Source organism: Salmo salar, chromosome ssa10 (assembly GCF_905237065.1).
Source record: "Salmo salar chromosome ssa10, Ssal_v3.1, whole genome shotgun sequence".
Classification (NCBI taxonomy): Eukaryota; Metazoa; Chordata; class Actinopteri; order Salmoniformes; family Salmonidae; genus Salmo; species Salmo salar.
In genome coordinates, this window is record NC_059451.1 from 96597227 (window position 1) to 96609790 (window position 12564).

The window sequence follows — 12564 nt, forward strand, 5'->3', positions numbered from 1 at the left end:
ATCCAAGGGTACAACATTAAATAACTTAGTGATATGTCATTTTGCCGGGATCATCTTTTAACCACTTGAGGATAAATAACATATTTACTGTTAATAGGATGACTAGTAGCTTGTGTGAGCATGTGCTGTACAGTGGGTTGTGTTGTAAGTAAGCCCAAGGTCTAAAACCAGTTAGCATGCAGAATTCAGGAAACATATTGATACATTGACAACTGAAAGATGTGCCTGTGACAGCGGTGAATGGCAATTAAAGATCGGCACTTTGTGTGGACTCACTTACAGCAAGGCAAAGATGAACAAAAAAAAAAGCAGGATCTCAGTTTTCCAAATATCAAAAACACTGTTTTTCTAAAGTCAGTAACAACCACCCTCAGCATGCAAACGTCTCCATTCCCCCTCGGTTCCTATAGAACTTTAATCATAGCATATTCTGCAATGTAGTAACTTAATATTCTCTAGAGAAGTGAAAGTAGTTGTTCAATCCAGGACTGGGTAGGTGAGAAGGGCACTGTAGTGAGGGGAATGGTACCATTCATGTGAGGTGGCAAAGAAGCAAGAGTATGGTATCAATGAGGGAAAAAACAAGACAACGGTTTAGTTCTCCTTTTCTTAAAATAAGTGCTGCTATGCAATACTGTACTGATTACATTCATTCAGAAAACCTACTAACAGACAAATCTATCTTCAACAACAAATATAGGATAAACAGCTTACACACAAACGCCGTTGGTAACGACAGAAAATAACTTGTCTTCATACAACCCTGTGTGCTCTGCATTCAATTAGTCAGTCTTGTGTTGGTATACGACTGTCACCTGCCTCTTCTGACACTGACTTGTTTAGGTATGTTAAACTTCCTCAACCTCCACATTAGACATTTACCTCTGTCTGAGGACGTTTCTGATGGATCTCACTGGTTGGTAATAAAAACATGTCTTTCAGTCACTGGACTTTAAGCCATCAGAACCGCAGGGCTAGGTGATTATGGTGGAATTTCTCTCAGTAGTGAGAATGCAAGGCACTAAAGAGTTCTGCAAGTTTTTACTGTTACTGTGTGGGGGTGGGTTACAGCAAGACACATAGTACTCTATGATGAGCATTATGTGAAAGCATCATTTACTGTGTGTGTACAAACAAATATGTATGCATGTATGTATGTATGTATGTGTATATACGCATGTATGTAATGTATGTGTATATACGTATATTTGTGTATGTATGTGTATATACGTATATTTATGTATATATACACATATATACACATGTGTATACATATATATACACGTATGTATGCATGCATGCATGTATGTATATATATATAAATAAGTGTGTGTGTGTGTGTATATAAATGTGTATTTATATATGTATATATAAATGTGTATGTATATATATATAATGTATGTGTATATACGTATATTTATGTGTATATGTATTTATATATACACACATACATACATAACACACATCTACACACACACACACATACATACATACATACATACATACATACATATGCACAGTAAAACAAGATAAAATTACAGGGTGGTGTATGATAAGAGCAGAAGAAGCACATAACTACTCCCCTGTGTGACAGATTATAATACTAATAATAACCCTGCAATTGCACTTTTATATTCCTTTACTACATGTTGTTTAACAACCTTTAATAATTACTGTGAAACATCAAAATCTGATCGCTGAACAGGTCGATAAAGAACATCTCTTTTGTATTTTTATTTAAAATATACACATAAAACAAGCCACAGAAACCCCAGACAATTTGTCATGATTCTGAAAGATGACAACTGGAAATAAGGTTAAAGACATTTTTGTTGACATTGCTTAGAGGTCTGTGTGTGAACACCATGCACCGTTCACTCGCTAGATAACCCTATGCCTCTAGAATGTAATGCCTTTCTAACAGAACTGTACCAAGGACCATAGCCTTGCTTACCAGAGTCTGACTACAGTACTCCAGGTGGTGAGGTGAGACAACTGACTGACACAGTAGCTAAGGTCGAAAACCAAATGATCACAGTAGCTGAAGCCAACAACTCAAACCACTGAGCCTAACCAGTCGCTAAGGCGTGAAACCTAAATCACTCATGGATACAGTCACTTCAGGGTAAATCCAAAGCCTGGACAAGACAGGTGAAGTAGATATTAATAAACTATCTACAGACAGGTCTGTTACTTAGCTCACACTAACGTTAGGTGATGGTCTCAAGAAACTAACACACCCAGTCAGGCAGAACGTCACATCAGACCAGCTCAGAGGGACAGATGGTCAAATATAACCATAACTTAGGACAAGAAATATCTCTATATACAAAGACAATGTGTATATGTGTTTGGGGGTTTAAGGCCACTCTTACACAGGGGGCTCACTCCTTTCCTCACATTGCTATTACTGCATCTTACTGTATGGCGATCAAATGAGTAACACTAGCCAAACACTATCCACTATAACCCTACCTAAACAACTTCCATTCACCATCTTTCACTCATTCCACCTCCTTGCTTCTCTACATATATCTCTCTCTCTCTCCTTTCCTTATACAAACTTGTTACCCACAATTAATCAGTTTCTTATACCATTCAATGCCTCAATCTCAGCCAATGACAGTAGTGCTAGGAGGCGCATGTGTATGTGTTTGTGGGGGTTCTCTCCATCTGCTAACTCTGTCCTAGGTAAGGCCAGTTACAGTCAAGAAGTAATTAAGAGTTCCCCCTCCCTACCCTCCTGTTTAAGGGAATGATGAGATCACAATGGTGCTTTCAACAGATGTCTTTGGCCGTTGCCAGTTGTGCCCTTGGGTCCATAGCTTTCATTGGACAAACCCAAATTTCAATCACAGCCTGCTTCCACAGCCATTGGCAGAAAAGACTGGGCCCTGGTAAGGGTGAAGGTGTGATTGTGTGCTGTGGGTATGTATTGCACTCTCCCTCCAACTGACAGACATCGCTCTCTGTCTGACAGGACTGAACCACAGCCTCCTCTCCTCCATTTTCACTTCATCCTCTTTATTTCACCTCACCAATTAGTGAAACAGAACGTCAGATAGTAGTTGTTCTCCTATGGCTCTCTTCCTCCCTGCCCTCAGTCCCTATCAGCCCAGCCTTATTAACCCAGGTCCAGGGCTGCAGACTGGGCTATGTGGGCCTCAGGTTGGGACCTCCAGGGTTGCTAACAGGTTTCTGGGTGGCTCCCATGTGGAAGGCCTGCTGAAGGGGGGCTGAGGCTGCGGAAGGGGCCTGGTACTGGGCCAGGAGACCCACCTGACAGGGTCCTGCCCACTGGGGGGCGCTGTAGGGGGCTGTGCCATAGCCAAATCCCTGGGGAGGGGGGCCTAGAGAGCCCTGACGCTGGCAGAGTGGGTTGGAGGGGTTAGTTGTAATGGGGAGGTGGGCACCTGCCAGGGTGGTAGACGGGAGGGTGGGGCACAGGTGGCCGGGGGCAGAAAACTTTCGGCTCATGTTTGCTTGTGGAGGGATATGTAGAGGGATCTGTAGTTAGGGAGGGGCCATAAGAGGGAAAGACAAGGGGAAGTTGCAGCTCAGTTTAGTTACATTAGCACATAACACATGTTCAAAACTACAATTAAGAGAGAAAAAAAGGGCAAAAATGATGTAAAATAGAGCTAAAAACGATTTATTGAGATGCACTGGTCTTTAGACTGAGAAGTGTGGCCTTACGTCATGTCCCTGGGCTGTCCCCTTGGGTCCTTTCTTGCCCTGGGAGAGGCTGATGGCGTCTCGGGCCCAGTTGTCAACAAGCTGGTGCAGGTCGTCTGTGAACGTGCCCTTTCGGTTCTGTGTTAGGGCCGGCGCTGGGTTAGGGCCTGATGGCTGGGACTGGCTGGTGTTCACTCCACTGTCTGAACTGGTCCCACTCACTCCTGGAAGGAACACAGGGACAAGTTCAACCTGGGAAGCCAACTCATTTCTCAATCAAGTTTGGCTTCTCTTCTGGAGAGTTCTCTCTTGGTTTGAGGAATATTGCTTAGGTTTTCCTTTTTAAAACATGTAGTGATGAAGCATAGACAATAGGAAAACAGCTCTGTGTGCTTACCCATGGTGGAAGTCCGGCTGTCTGACTCAGAGACCCCTGCAGTGGGGGGAGACGTCTGCTTAGGGGGGGACGCTGGGGGGATCTGGCCTGTGACTGGAGCTCCTAAACATACACACCAATCAGAGAATTGAGAGGAGAGAAACAGATCACATTACATTTACACATCCTAATCTAGCAGCCTCTACCCTTTAATATCGACTAATTAGTTGTTGCTTGCAGTCGTGTAAATTTCCATTCAGCAGTGCACAGACAGACCAATCATAACTCTGGTTACCCGAGTGCTGGGGGCTGGCCTGGGCGCTGCTGCGGGCTGATTTGCTGGCCTTGGTCTTGGGCCTACGTCGGCCCCCGGCCATAGCGGGGGAGAGGACAGCTGGAGGAGGTGGTTTACCCAGCCTGGTGAACAGAGCATCTATTTCCTCCTTCTGCCGTGAATGGAGGGTCTGGATCTCTATCATATGTCTGTGGAGGGGAGGAGAGGGCAGGGTTGGAACTAGTGCTGGCACAATTACTGTGTAACCGATGGTTATGGATGAAGAGCGTCATAAAAATAAAATGACTCATAACCGTTTATTTTTTGTTGTTGTTGCAAGGACCGGCTGACTAAAGGCATTCATGCGGTTGAGTCAGTTTCTGTTGTAACATGGACTCTTAACAATGTGATTAAACTTTGTTGCTCCTTGCTGAAACAAGCAAGTTGTTGGAGCAAACAACTGTGTATATATTTGCTATTCTAACGGTTATTAGAGGACTCGGTCATTTGGCTGGCCAATTACCGTCATCCAAAATTCCATGACCATCACATCCCTAATTGTAACAAAATACAGTACAACAGTCACCCCTCTCCTTTTATCCTTTACTTATGCAAGTGATCCCATTGAGATAAACAAATATAACAGAAATATAGCCCAAAACAGCAAACTAACAGGTTAAATATTGGAGAAGTGAAGGTAACGTACTTCTCTCGGAGGCAGCTCACTTCGCTCTGGAAGGCCTCGTCCTCAGGCCCCGAGTCATCCTCGTTGTCGCTGGTCATGTAACGGTTAAATGAACCACTGTTCACGCCAGGGGCGGAGCTACGGAGGTCAGAGGTCGAAGAGGAAGGGCCGTTCTGATGGGAGAGGCTAGACCCCGGAGGTGCTGTGGGATTCACTGCGGCTGGCATCACTGAGAAACGGCCCACCTTAGAGACAGAATTAGGGCTGGGGCCAGTGCTGGCACTAGTAGACACCTGGAAGCGTCCGATGGTGGTAGGCTGTGTTGGGACAGAAGAGAGTGCATCGACGGAGTCTCCTCTCCGGACCCCTTTGGAAAGGAGGGATGAGGAGCGGTGGAGGGTGTTTTCCGGGCTGGAGAGGGAGGAAGAGGAGGAGGAGGAAGAAGAGGAGGATGAGGAGGATGGGGTGAGAGAGGAAGATGAGGCAATGTTGGAGGGGTCAGGAGTGCTGCCGGTGCTAGCGTCTGCTGCAACGGAGACTTGGAAGCGTCCCAGTTTAACGACCCTTGTGGAGGGCGAGGCTGCCTCACTGCTCCCTGGGATGGTCTCTGGGCTCAGAGCTCTCCCTAGCTGGCCGTCCAGACTACCCACAGGCTGCTGGGACTGGACACACACAAACAAGACATGTCAGTAACAAACATACCAACACAACTCACTCAGAAAGTACCACTCAAAATAACTCACCACTACTACCACAACTCATACCTAACAACTAATATAAAATGACTACAACCACAACTCATACCTAACAACTAATATAAAATGACTACAACCACAACTCATACCTAACAACTAATATAAAATGACTACTACCACAACTCATACCTAACAACTAATATAAAATGACTACAACCACAACTCATACCTAACAACTAATATAAAATGACTACAACCACAACTCATACCTAACAACTAATATAAAATGACTACTACCACAACTCATACCTAACAACTAATATAAAATGACTACTACCACAACTCAAAGATAACGATAGTAAATAATCACCTATTCCACACACCTACAAAACTCACAACTTCACACAACTTACAACTTCTCAAAGGGACAAGTTGTGAAAAGAACTAACCTGGTTTGGTCCTGGGAATGGAGGCAGTTGCTCGGAGGTAGGGGTGCCTGCCTGCTCGGAGCCAACAGGATACACCTGACAGACACAGGAAGATTTCATTATTATCATCATCGAGGTGGGAGAAAATCATACTCAAGTTACAACTGAGGAAAGAGTAGAGGGGGAAAAGCATTTAGTACAAATACTGTATCTTCTCAGTCACTAGACAAAGTTCCCTCCATTGTACCTGTGCGCTGGTGGCTTGACCAGGCTTGGCTGGAGGTGTCTGTGCATGTCCCCCTGGTGTGAGGCCCTGTCCTGGGGTCGCGGTGGGGCCCTGGGCTCCCTGTCCCCGGCGGTGAGAGACAGGTTGGAGGGGGGCACCATGACCGCCCCGGGGGGAGGGGAGATGGTCCCTGTGGAGGGGGAGGTGGTCTCAGTGTTGCCAGTGTCCGCGGAGGATGTGTCCTTAAAGAGGGAGCGCAGCTTCTTATCCAGGGCATGTATGTCATCTATACCAGGGACCTTGGACTGGGACTCTACACCATCTGGGTCCCCTGGCTGAGATGGTTGGGAGGGCAGGGTAGAGGGTGGAAGTTGGGTGGAGGCCATTGCAGGCTGTGCCACAGGGACAGAGGAAGGGATAGGCTGGGACGAGATGGGCTGAGTGACAGGTATGGACTCAGGGATAGGAACAAGGTCAGCTGCAGGGTGCTGTTCTGAGCTGGCCACAGTTCCAGAGTTACTGGGTGGAGCTCCAGAGACAGGGGGGAAAGGGGCAGAGCTGCTTCCCAGCTGGGGGGTAGCAGCTGGGGGGACAGGTGCCGGGGTGGCCTGGGGAGCAGCTGGAGGAGGAGATGTGATTGGGGCAGGGGTAGGCTGAGAGGGAGCAGCTTGGTAGCCAGGCTGGGGGTGTGGGGTGGGATCAGTGGTAGCAGGTGCAGGGGCTGGAACTGGGGTTGGAGACACCCTCCCAGTGGCAACTTGGCATGTGGAGGGGGGAAGAGTGGAGGACCCAGAGGGGATGACTGAGACAGGAGGCAGGGTGGAGAAGCTGGTGTTGGTGGGGACTGTAGCCTCTGGGGGAGCCAAGGTTTGGTGAGGGTGGGAGAGAGGGGAGGCTGGGCGCAGGGAGGAGGGGACTATGCTGGTGTCTGGCTCGGCTGGGTTGCCCATGGTGGCTCGTCTCTCCCCATGCGGCTGCCTCATCTCAGTGAAGGCCTGCTGGAGGTGGCCCGAGGGGGCAGACAGGGACAGGCCCAGACTCACTGGGGTTGAAGGGAGGAACACAGAGTCACTTACATAAATTACTTGTTGTAAGTGTACAGGTTATCATCATGACTTCAAACATACTGGTATATGCATCACGGAACATGTTTTATTCTTAAATATTCCAGAGATGGAAGAGGGGCACATGTTTGGAACACAGCGTTCTAACATACTATGAGAATTCTAGTTGCACTCTATGGCCCACAGATTCCAGTCCATCTCACCTTGAGGGGGCTCATCCCCAAACGAGGTGTTAGCAGATGGAGGGCCGAAGAATTGCTCCCTCAGACGGGACTCTGGGACAGGGCTGACGATGAATCTCCGGCCTGCAGAGTGGACTACCTGAGCTGCAACGCTGGGAGGAACACCTGGAGGGCAATGGGTTAGAGGTGAGGGGTCAAGGGGTGAGGAGGTGGAGCTCAGACAATCATCTTTCAGTAGAGATAGTAATGTGTAGGTGCATGTTTACCAGGCAGATGAGTGGGCATGTCAGGTTGCTGTGAGGGGTCATCCACCACAATCTGTGGAGAGAGAAGGACAACACCATGTCAACTAAAGGCTGCCCAGGAGTTAGTGGGCGGGTACGTGAAGAATGACGTGTCGCTGTGTATTGTTTGAGTATGTTACCTGTGTAAAGGGTGGTTGAGCGTAGCCTTCCTTCATGCCCTCTCTATCGTCTGCCATTTCGATGACCTCACGGACCTGCTCGATGAACGACTCACGTTCGCTCTCCAGGATAAACTCACTCAGCACCTGAGAGAAGGACAGATATTGAACTACAATACCCACAAATCGTGCCCATTTCAATCCACATAGATCTGTAGAGCTATCAAATTCCTTTACTTTTGACTACAGAGCCTTGGGGAACATTTGATGGAGATTCAATACAATCCAGATTGGTGCTTGTGTGTTTACTATCATTACCATGATCTGTGCAATCTCCTCTGGGTTATCTCCGTCCAGGTCAAACTTAAAGGTCACCATCTTCCTGTTGTGGGTCTCCAGCTGGCACTCTGCCACCCGGTCTCCCATGTTGGAGATCTGAAACAGACACACAAAGATTAGTTCCTTCTTCCTGCTATCCAGGACCTCTATACCAGTTGGTGTCAAAAAATGGTCAAAGACTCCAGCCACATTTTACATTAGTCATTAAGCAGATGCTCTTATCCAGAGCGACTTACAGTAGTGAGTGCATCCATTTTAATGGAACCCACAACCCTGGCGCTGCAAGCACCATGCTCTACAAACTGAGCTACATGGGACCAGCTTCCAGCCACCCAGGTCATCTCTCTGCTACTGCACGGCAAGAGGTACCAGAGCGCCAAGTCTAGGTCCAAAAGGCTTCGTAACAGCTTTTTACACTGCTGCTACTCAATGTTTCTTATCTATTCATAGTCACTTTACCCCTACCTACCTACATATTACCTTAATTACCTCGACTGACCTGTACCCCCGCACATTGACTCGGTATCTGTACACCCTGTATATAGCCTCATTGTTATTTTGTTACTTTAATTTCTTTAAAACAAAATGGCATGGTTGGTTAAGGGCTTATAAGGTCTACACCGGTTGAATTCGGGGGCATGTGAAAACATTTTATTTGGTGTGTCAGATGACACCAACTGAAATGTACATGTAACAATTTCAAATATTTTACTGAGTTAGTTCATATAAGGAAATCAGTCAGCTGAAATAAATGCATTAGGCCCTAACCTATGGCTTTCACATGACTGGGAATACAGATATGCGTCCAGTATCTGATGTGACCACCATTTGCCTCATGCAGCACAACATCTCCTTTGCATAAAGTTGATAAAGCTGTTGATTGCGGCCTGTGGAATGCTGTCCCATTCCTCTTCAATGGCTGTGCGAAGTTGCTGGATATTAGCGGGAACTGGGCCGTGCTTTATCATGCTGAAACATGAGGTTTTCACATGACTGGGAATACAGATATGCGTCCAGTATTCCCAGTCAGTTTTTCCTAGCCACCGTGCTTCTTTCACATGCATTGCTTGCTGTTTGGGGTTTTAGGCTGGGTTTCTGTACAGCACTTTGAGATATCAGCTGATGTACGAAGGGCTATATAAATGCATTTGATTTGATTTGGATTTGATTTTGATTTGATTTGAGGTGATGGCAGCAAATGAGTGGCATGACAATGGGCCTCAGGATCTCATCACGGTATCTCTGCGTTCAAATTGCCATAGATAAAATGCAACTTTATTCGTTGTCCGTAGCTTATGCCTGCCCATACCATAACCCCACCGCCACAGGGCACTATGTACACAACGTTGACATTAGCACACCGCTCGCCCACACGACGCCATGCACATAGTGTGCGGTTGTGAGGCCGATTGGGCGTACTTGAGACATCTGTGGCATTGTGTTGTGTGACAAAACTGCACATTTTAGAGTGGCCTTTCATTGTCCCCAGCACAAGGTGCACCTGTGTAATGATCATGCTGTTTAATCAGCTTCTTGATATGCCCACCTGTCAAATGGATGGATTATCTTGACAAAGGAGAAATGCTCACTAACAGGGATATAAACTAATTTTACACAACATTTGAGAGAAACAAGCTTTTTGTGTGTATGGAACATTCCGGGGATCTTTTATTAATATTATATTTTTGTTCAGTGTACAACTGGACATCTGTATAGACAGAATTGTAGAATTCCTGCAATTTTCCCAGAATTCACAGGTTTTCCTGGAATCCCAGTTGGAAGTTTCCAAGTGTCAGTAGGGAATAAGCAGAAATGTTGGAATCCTCCAACCAGCATTTCAGGAAAACCTGGGTATGTTGAGAAAGTTAATGGAAATTTGGCCAACAAAGGGGGCATGAGGAGATAAAGTTGCCATGTGGGAGAATACAGTGAGTTGAGGTGAAAGTGACTCTTACATTGAGGACGTTGAGCTTGGCCTTGGCGGTCTTATCATGCCGAGAGCGGCTGCGTACGGAGCGCCGCTGGTGCCGCTTAATCATGGAGCGCCCCTCGTGTCTACCACCCGACGCCCCTTCATAGCCGTCACTCAGACCTGACGCTGCGTCTGACAGGCAACTGGGAGATAGAGATGAAAAGAGAGGTGGGGTGGGGGGGGGGAAGAGAGAGGGGTGAGGGAGAGAGAGAGGGGTGAGGGAGAGAGAGAGAGGTGCGGGAGAGAGAGAGAGAGGTGAGGGAGAGAGAGAGAGAGAGGTGAGGGAGAGAGAGAGAGAGAGGTGAGGGAGAGAGAGAGAGAGAGAGAGGTGAGGGAGAGAGAGAGAGAGAGAGAGGTGAGGGAGAGAGAGAGAGAGAGAGGTGAGGGAGAGAGAGAGAGAGAGAGGTGAGGGAGAGAGAGAGAGAGAGAGGTGAGGGAGAGAGAGAGAGGTGAGGGAGAGGTGAGGGAGAGAGAGAGAGAGGTGAGGGAGAGAGAGAGAGAGAGAGGTGAGGGAGAGAGAGAGAGGTGAGGGAGAGAGAGGTGAGGGAGAGAGAGGTGAGGGAGAGAGAGGTGAGGGAGAGAGAGGTGAGGGAGAGAGAGGTGAGGGAGAGAGAGAGAGAGGTGAGGGAGAGAGAGAGAGAGGTGAGGGAGAGAGAGAGAGAGGTGAGGGAGAGAGAGAGAGGTGAGGGAGAGAGAGAGAGAGGTGAGGGAGAGAGAGAGAGGTGAGGGAGGGAGAGAGAGGTGAGGGAGAGAGAGAGAGGTGAGGGAGAGAGAGAGAGAGGTGAGGGAGAGAGAGAGAGAGAGAGAGAGAGGTGAGGGAGAGAGAGAGAGAGAGAGAGGTGAGGGAGAGAGAGAGAGAGAGAGGTGAGGGAGAGAGAGAGAGGTGAGGGAGAGAGAGAGAGAGGTGAGGGAGAGAGAGAGAGAGGTGAGGGAGAGAGAGAGAGAGGTGAGGGAGAGAGAGGTGAGGGAGAGAGAGATGAGGGAGAGAGAGGTGAGGGAGAGAGAGGTGAGGGAGAGAGAGGTGAGGGAGAGAGAGGTGAGGGAGAGAGAGAGAGAGGTGAGGGAGAGAGAGAGAGAGGTGAGGGAGAGAGAGGTGAGGGAGAGAGAGAGAGAGGTGAGGGAGAGAGAGAGAGGTGAGGGAGAGAGAGAGAGAGGTGAGGGAGAGAGAGGTGAGAGAGAGAGAGAGGTGAGGGAGAGAGAGAGAGGTGAGGGAGAGAGAGAGAGAGGTGGGGGAGAGAGAGAGAGAGAGGTGGGGGAGAGAGAGAGAGAGAGGTGGGGGACAGAGAGAGAGAGAGGTGGGGGACAGAGAGAGAGGTGGGGGACAGAGAGAGAGGTGGGGGACAGAGAGAGAGGTGGGGGACAGAGAGAGAGGTGGGGGACAGAGAGAGAGGTGGGGGACAGAGAGAGAGGTGGGGGACAGAGAGAGAGGTGGGGGACAGAGAGAGAGGTGGGGGACAGAGAGAGAGGTGGGGGACAGAGAGAGAGGTGGGGGACAGAGAGAGAGGTGGGGGACAGAGAGAGAGGTGGGGGACAGAGAGAGAGGTGGGGGACAGAGAGAGAGGTGGGGGACAGAGAGAGAGGTGGGGGACAGAGAGAGAGGTGGGGGACAGAGAGAGAGGTGGGGGACAGAGAGAGAGGTGGGGGACAGAGAGAGAGGTGGGGGACAGAGAGAGAGGTGGGGGGACAGAGAGAGAGGTGGGGGACAGAGAGAGAGGTGGGGGACAGAGAGAGAGGTGGGGGACAGAGAGAGAGGTGGGGGACAGAGGTGGGGGAACAGAGGTGGGGACAGAGGTGGGGAACAGAGGTGGGGACAGAGGTGGGGACAGAGGTGGGGACAGAGGTGGGGACAGAGAGGTGGGGGACAGAGGTGGGGGACAGAGAGGTGGGGACAGAGAGGTGGGGGACAGAGAGGTGGGGGACAGAGAGGTGGGGGACAGAGAGGTGGGGGACAGAGAGGTGGGGGACAGAGAGGTGGGGGACAGAGAGGTGGGGGACAGAGAGGTGGGGACAGAGAGGTGGGGACAGAGAGGTGGGGACAGAGAGGTGGGGACAGAGAGGTGGGGACAGAGAGGTGGGGACAGAGAGGTGGGGACAGAGAGGTGGGGACAGAGACATTTTGCAATTACTAGGACATCAATGAACACAGGGCCGTTCCATATAAATATGTATTTTTAATAGAACATATTGAGTAGCAGAAAAGACGTTCTGGTGTGAGCTAGTTCTAGGGCTGTTGTGGAGAGATGAT

General features: G+C 48.8%; 1 protein-coding gene across 1 annotated transcript in view; it reads right to left on the reverse strand.

Moving 5' to 3' along the window:
• Positions 1-2096: 2096 nt before the first annotated feature.
• The window catches only part of LOC123724568 (serine/threonine-protein kinase WNK1-like), a 65321-nt gene continuing 54853 nt past the window's right edge, over positions 2097-12564 (reverse strand). Inside the window, 12 exon segments of the mRNA XM_045688743.1 lie at positions 2097-3507; positions 3697-3899; positions 4073-4174; positions 4347-4534; positions 5032-5672; positions 6151-6229; positions 6381-7401; positions 7627-7770; positions 7872-7923; positions 8030-8155; positions 8327-8443; positions 10303-10462. Coding sequence (XP_045544699.1) covers positions 3154-3507; positions 3697-3899; positions 4073-4174; positions 4347-4534; positions 5032-5672; positions 6151-6229; positions 6381-7401; positions 7627-7770; positions 7872-7923; positions 8030-8155; positions 8327-8443; positions 10303-10462 — 3187 coding nt within the window. The 3' untranslated portion in view covers positions 2097-3153.